Genomic DNA, 7,500 nt, shown 5'->3' with positions numbered 1-7,500 from the left:
TGTAGTCTCTCACTCTCCCTGTACCACCAATCCAGCGCTGTTTGGACTTCTTTATCAAAAAGTCGATTCGGATACCCGTTATTAACGAGCATCTGAGTGACTCGGTCGAGTTCTTTCCGAGTGTCCTGCCTGGAAGAACAGTGCATGAGGGCCCTCCGAATGTAGGCCCTGACTGTGATGTTCTTTAACCATGCAGGGCATTCACAGTCACCATTCAGACAAAGCCCTAAGTTTGTTTGCTTTGTATACACCGAAGTTCTTAGACCTTTGTCGGTCATGGAGACGAGGACGTTGAGAAAGGAGAGCTGGCCTTCGTTGCTGAATTCGACAGTATAATTCAGCGAACTACACTGCTGGAACATGCGCCGGACAGCTTCAACCTCTTCCTCTTTCTCGGCTTGCATAAAGATATCGTTGACAGACCTTACGTATTTGTGGGGTTTTCTAATATTGGAGAAAACTCTCTCTTCCACAGTACCCATATAAAAGTTGGCGAATAGGACACCAAGAGGGGAACCCACCGCGACTCTGTCTTTTTGCCGGAACATCTGGCCTTTATGGGCGGAGAATGGGCCTTCTTCATACAGTCTTGTCAGCTCATTCCACATATAAAGTGCTATGCTATCAAAAGTGGAACAAAGCTCATGAATAATCACTGCCATTCTTTTTGTTTGGCTCCTTAACAATATTCTGGCTTGCTCCAAAAGTATCTCTCAAGAAATGCTTTTTTTTCACACACTTCACTGTTTTTTTGGCTCTTCAAACTTTTAAGGTTTTCATTTTTCACAAAAACCTAAACATCTGTTGCTATTGTTTCTTTACACCTGCACATGTGTGTTAGAGAGAGAGAGAGAAACTACTGGCTTGGTTATGTTGTTACATTGGCAAATATCATTAGCAAAAATCAAATAATACAGTTGTATCAAGAATAATTATAATTTCAGTAAAACTGTTGTTATACATACTGTATGCAATTATATTTCATATATCATTGTCATATTATTATTGTATTATAATTTATGAACATATTAAACATGTGCCATTTTTATTCTGCTTTTTTATTCTGCTATTGTTTACATACTCAAAATCATCAACAGATTGCATTTTACCAACATCACCACAGCCATTTATAAGTAAAATTTCCAAAGCAGTTCAAAAATTCAACTCACTTTATCTATAAGTTCAGTAAATTAAATGAAGTAAAGGTGTGATTTTGCTAGTATTGTTTGTTGCTTTTGGCACTTCCTAAACATTTTGTGGTCTGCACATTGATTCATTTCTTCTGCCCCAGCTACAACCGTAAACACAGTGGCATACTTTAAACTTTCCTCTTCGTAGAGTGAAGGATGAATAAGAATTTATTTCCTTCTTATTTATGGAAGTCACCAAATTTAACAAACTTTTAATGAGTTGACTATTGTAACACACCCTTAATATACATGCATTAGTTAAAGTAACTGACATCAGCAAACACCTGTTTCTTGATTTGATTGTTTATGTTGGTTAAGAAATAGTGTTGAATTCCTAAGTCACAATGCTCATTGTTGTTAAACCTGATTTAATATATGAAGATTTTCATTTAACCTACTGAACTTGGCTTCTAGGCCTATTTATTAGTCAAAAGCTAACTTGGATATAGCACTGCATTTCAACTATACCTACTGAAACCAAGACAGGTATAGAAACCCTATCATAGTGTAATGTACTGAAAATACATCTCATACTATGCACAATGTACTATACGACGAAATCATGTTTTTGGATGAAATTTTAATGATCACTTGATACAAGAGTATATATACAAATTACGGTTCTTTGCATATTGTATATTTTTGAGTTTCACAGAATATTTCTGTTGGGAATAAACTGTGCTTGTGTATTTATGGCAGCACAAGCTTCAGTCCCAAAATCCAAAACTGAAATGTGGCACTGTCCTCGTAGATGCTCAAGAACTAACAGCAGCAGATTCAAAAATGTCCTGGAACACATGGGAGTTCCTGGACCATGGAATGCCTGATTTTTTTAGGTAAGACTGTAAAGCAATAATGGTTCAAGATATGTTCCTAATTCTTAAACCCCTTTCATCCTTCTCTAAAAATGTCTAACACTGCCATTTGTAACCAAAAGAAAACTACATCCAGCACTGAAAGCAGTTATGTCCACCATTTGAGAAAAGTCCTAAGTAAAATGGCAAATAAAAAGATGAAATTATGAAGGAAAACGTTCTTTACCCCCAAATCCTGGGAGCTCAAACATACAGATTTAAGATTTACTAATCTGAAAAAATTACCATTTCAGAGTGTACTTCCATATTTACCAAGCTACCAAGATAAACCATCAAGCATTAGGCTATCATGAAAGTTCCCAGTCACAACTGCACTGCATTATGTTTATTTGGGCCCCATACCTTACTAGAAGTGTACAATAAGATTCCATATCAGTTCCTTGACCTTAAGCATTAAACCAGATGAAAAATTTCAAAACTCAATTAACTCACCTACACTTAACGCATGTGCAAATCCAGTGAAATACCGATTCATATTTGATGCTAGAAATTCGGGTGAAAGAACTACAATAACCCTAGAGCATCTCTCTGTTATTACTCTCACAACCGCTTCTGTTTCAAGCTGTAAGCCTCCTACCAAATCACGATCTTTTAGACATAACTGAAAAAAAAATAAATATGTATCAGTATTATTACACCCTCTAATTCTAAGTTTACAATACATGACATTATTTGTACAACACTTTAAGACAATATCCACGACCTTAACCAACTACATTGCTTCTATTCTATCTGTGCTAAACCGAAACCAAAAAGAATGGTAATTTTCCTTTGTTGTCAAAACTATCAAAACTTAGACAAGACCTCTTCAAATATCAAAAATTAAAATAATAGTGATGTATCCACCATAGTCATATTTAGCTTCTTGCAAATATATGAGAAAATAAAATTCAGTAGATAGCTAAGAAAGCAATTTACTAAACAAAACAAAATACAGTACTGTATTAATTCAGTATAGTATTCCACTAACTCTAACTCGAAATATTTAGAACACAATTCATATACATAAGGCAAATCATACTCTTTATATAAATCCTAGGTTACATTGACATTATGGAAATACAGTGAATCCTGCATTAGCAAAATAATTTGGCCCGACCTCCCTTCAGCAACAGACAGGTCCAAAAGAGAACTTACATACTCATGTATACAAAGCAACACAGTACATAAAGTGTTATCATGTAAACATGCACTAGTTACTATTTCCTACAAATTTTCTTGTTTTGCTACCATAAACCTGTAAGGATTCCATGGTATACATGGGCTGTTCATTAAGTGAGTTCACGTGTCAGACGAGTATGGCCTATTATGAAACGTCTCAGATTTACTTGTGCATGTCCCTCTCTCTCCAATATAATGAACTCCATTTTTTAACATTAGGTTTCATTTTTCTTCAATATATTATTTTCAGGTCTTCATTCCATATACATTGCCATTTTTTATAATACCCACCTTTGTGTGTGTTACATAATCACTACAGGGATACTATTCACATTTGATCTTGTCATGTAGGTTGCTTCTTTGGCTGCTTTATCTGCCTCTTCATTTCCTTGATCCCTACATAGACAGGGATCCAACATATTTCTACATTTTTTTTTCATTATTATATAACATATGGAGAAATAACTTAATTTGCTGTACAATATTATTTTTTTATTTGTAATTCTGAATAACTTTTCAAGTGCTTCTCGAATCATTAAAATTCACAAATTATGTATTGAGTGATGTTACTTTGATTATTTTCATAGCTGATGAAATTGCACACAACTCTGCTGTGAATATTGAAACATTTTTAGGTAGAGAGAACTGATAAGATTTGTCTTGGGACACTGCAGCATATTCCACTCACATCCGTGCTCTTATTTAAATCCATCTGTATATAACACATAACATGGACTTTTTTGGCTTAAATGCTCTATTGTATGTTGTCTATGGTGTTCTGGTGTATATGAGTAACTTTTTGATAAATATTTTAGACATGTACAAATTACCATTTTAGTCACTGTCCAAGGAGGAGGTGATTATACTATTAAAGACATGTATACAGTGGGCCCCCGGTATTTGTGTTCTCCTGACTCACGGATTCACGGATTTCTATATGGACCATATCTACCCATTATTTGCTGAAAATTCGCATATTCACGGTATTATTCCACGAGAAATATCCAGAAAGGGATTTTGACGTAAGGAAAAATCTATTTCTGGGCGATTGGCTCGTGTCGCCAGCGAATATCCTTTAATCTATTATTTCTAGGGTAAATGTACTAACACATACCAGAGAATAAATAAATAAAGAAAAAGGTCAGTATAACTGACTCGCTCACCTCCAAGAGGGTGTCGGTATGAACACTATGGCGAGTGAGACCACTACCACGAGCCAAATGCCAATAGAATTCTCCCACTACAAAATCCCTCCAAGAGGGAGCCGACCCACAGAGTGGGCAGCAAGTACTATACTACTCCATCCCATGCTGCCGACTGCTGCGCCTCTGTGGCCATCCTGAAGTTAGCAGACAATCTTGGGCGAAGGGATGGGTAGGGCGGGATTTCGCTGGCGACACGAGCCAATCGCCCAGAAATAGATTTTTCCTTACGTCAAATCCCTTTTCTGGGCTCAGCTCGTGTCGCTGCGCGAATCGTACCAGAGAAATAGCACAAGAATTGTAAACAAAATTAATAAAATAAAATAGGTCTCAAATAAAAGATAAAATAAAAGTAAAAGAATATAATTGCTAATAAGGATACATATACACAGTGATACAAACACAAATATGGCTTAAATTACACTTAATTCTAATAATATTTCTTAACTTAAGGTAATTTACATATATACAGAGGTAATATGGCTTATATGTATCAAAAAGGTATCTGTGTAAAGCTATGTATCAAAATTCCAGGGCAATTAATATAATAAGATGAACAAAACAACTCAACAATAACTAATATATAAAGGAAGTATATGACTTAATATCAAAACCCGTAACCATTACAATTAAGAGTATCCCCTAGCATAAAAATAAGGGATAACATCCATGAGATCAATATCCGTAAGCAATTGTGAGTGGTCCCTAGCAAAAAAAAATAAAAGGGACACCCACCACATCATCATAAAAGCAGCTAAGACACAAGGTGACTGTAAATGAACAAGGCAGGAATAGACGAACTGTTGGGTAGGCAGGTAGAAAGGAGGACTGGATCTTCTACTAAAGATTAGTTAGAGTCAGGGGAAACTATGTTACCCGCTGCTACTGCTGAAAATTTCAGAGCTTCCAAGGACTTTAGGTAATGACGTTTGAACACTGTCGGCGATTTCCATCCAGTATACTTTTTCAACTCATCGAAATTCATATGTTGGAAATAGTTAATTGAGGTGGCTACTGCCCTGACATCATGTGCTTTCGGGAAAGAGTCAGGATTGGCTTGTTTAATGAAGTACAGGATTTGTTTGCCTGATGCCTTTAATAGATAAAGTGCCACCTTTTTCTCTCTTAAAGAGAGGACCCGATGAGGATGAGGAGGTCCTGGACAGAAAGGCTCGTAAGGCTGAAACTGGGCAAAGAGATACATCTTGTGGAAGGGGTAGTACCTTCCATGGTTCCCACCTCATCAAAGGATCTTCATTTTTTGCTATAAAGCTACGTTCCGGAGAAAGTAGTACTTCCCCTGTGGGGAGGAACTGAATATGATCCGGATCTCTGGATAAAGCCGACAGTTCTGAAATTCTAGCTCCTGAAGCCAAGCTTAATAAAAATAGAGTTTTTCTTAAGAGCATTATAAACGAGCATGTGTCATTATCGGTTTCTGAAGCCAGTTTAGAACATCGTTTAAGAACCATGATACTGACGTAGCCTTACAGAAGGTCTAAGTCTAGCACATGCCTTGGGAATAGACGAGAAGTAGGAATCCGTCAAGTCTATGTTGAATCCAAATTGGAATATCTTTTTCAAGGCTGACTTGTTTGTCGTAATCGTACTAGCTGCTAAACCTTTTTCAAATAGGGATCTGAAAAAGGATATAGCTGAATTAATTGTCATGATTCTAACGTCTGATTCTCTCAGGAAGATTGCTAACTTTTTGACAGCAGCATCATACTGTCTCAAAGTTGAATCCCTTTTATCGGATTCCAAGAAGAGAATATTCTGAGGGTCAATATTCGCATCCCTTTTCGCTGCAAACTTCATGAAATCCATAAAGTTAGGGTTTTGAGAATCCCTGAGGAAGCGAACACAGTCTTCGTTTGTACTGACTGGGAGAGCCTGGGATTGTATCCGAAGAGGACGAAGACCCAGTTCCAGAATTAGGGGATACCAATTGCTCTTCTGGCCAGTCTGGGGCTACTAGAGCCACTTGACCCTTGAATGTCCTGAGTTTGTTTAACACCTTCATGAGAAGATTCACTGGAGGAAAGACGTAAATCTTCTCCCAGTTGTTCCAGTCTAGAGCCAGGGCGTCCGTGGCATAGGCCAGAGGGTCCAGGTTGGGGGCCACATAACACGGGAGTTTGTGGTTCGCTTGTTGATGCGAATAGATGCACCTGTATACCTGGAACTCTCTGAAGGATCCATTGGAACGAACTGTTGTCCAGTGACCATTCTGACTCTAGGGGCACTGATCGGGATAGAGCATCTGCTATGACGTTTCTCACTCCAGCTATATGAGTGGAGGAGAGATGCCAACTGAACTTGTCTGCCAGGGAGAAGATGGCTACCATGACATGATTTAGATGACGTGACTTGGAGCCGCCTCTGTTTATACAATGTACTCCACCCCTGCGCTGTCCAGGACTAGCTTTATGTGGAGTACCTTGGCGGACGTAACCTTTTTAGAGTCAAGAACACTGCCATTGCTTCCAGTACGTTTATATGGAACTGACGGAACTGAGGTGACCCACGTTCCTTGAACCTTTTTTTGAACTGGGAATATCCTCCCCAACCGCTTAAAGACGCGTCTGTGTGGATGGTGATCCCTGGTGGAGGGAACTGAAGGGGCACTGACACCGACAAGTTCTTGACTTTCGCCCACGGCCGGAGTCGATTCTTTAGAATCAGAGGGACTGAGGATAATTTGTCCCTGGACCTGACATTTGCTCGTGAGCGCCAGATTCTGGTTAGGTCTTTCAGTTTGGCTTTCATTAGGATGTTCGTCACTGATGCAAACTGGAGCGAACCCAGGATCCTTTCCTGAGTCCTTCTTGACGCCAGTTTGTGACTTAGAAATTGCTTGACTGACTTCGCTATTTCCTTCCTTTTGGTTGATGGAATCGACAGAGTATGGGAGGATAGATTCCATTGAATGCCCAGCCACTGAAAGTTTGACTCTGGAGTGAGTCTTGACTTGGTCCTGTTTATCTTGAAGCCTAGATATTCCAGGAACTGAATCACTTTCAGTGTTGCTTTGTTGCATTCCTCGACTGTTGAAGCCCAGATCAACCAATC

General features: G+C 38.4%; 1 protein-coding gene across 1 annotated transcript in view; it reads right to left on the bottom strand.

Moving 5' to 3' along the window:
- Positions 1-7,500, bottom strand: part of LOC135222783 (myeloid differentiation primary response protein MyD88-like) — a 467,144-nt gene that overhangs the window by 131,311 nt on the left and 328,333 nt on the right. The window contains 1 exon segment of the mRNA XM_064261052.1: positions 2,498-2,666. Coding sequence (XP_064117122.1) covers positions 2,498-2,666 — 169 coding nt within the window.

This window comes from Macrobrachium nipponense, chromosome 8 (assembly GCF_015104395.2).
Source record: "Macrobrachium nipponense isolate FS-2020 chromosome 8, ASM1510439v2, whole genome shotgun sequence".
Classification (NCBI taxonomy): Eukaryota; Metazoa; Arthropoda; class Malacostraca; order Decapoda; family Palaemonidae; genus Macrobrachium; species Macrobrachium nipponense.
The sequence above is the reverse complement of the archived record's forward strand: the minus strand, read 5'-3'. Positions and strand labels throughout refer to the sequence as shown.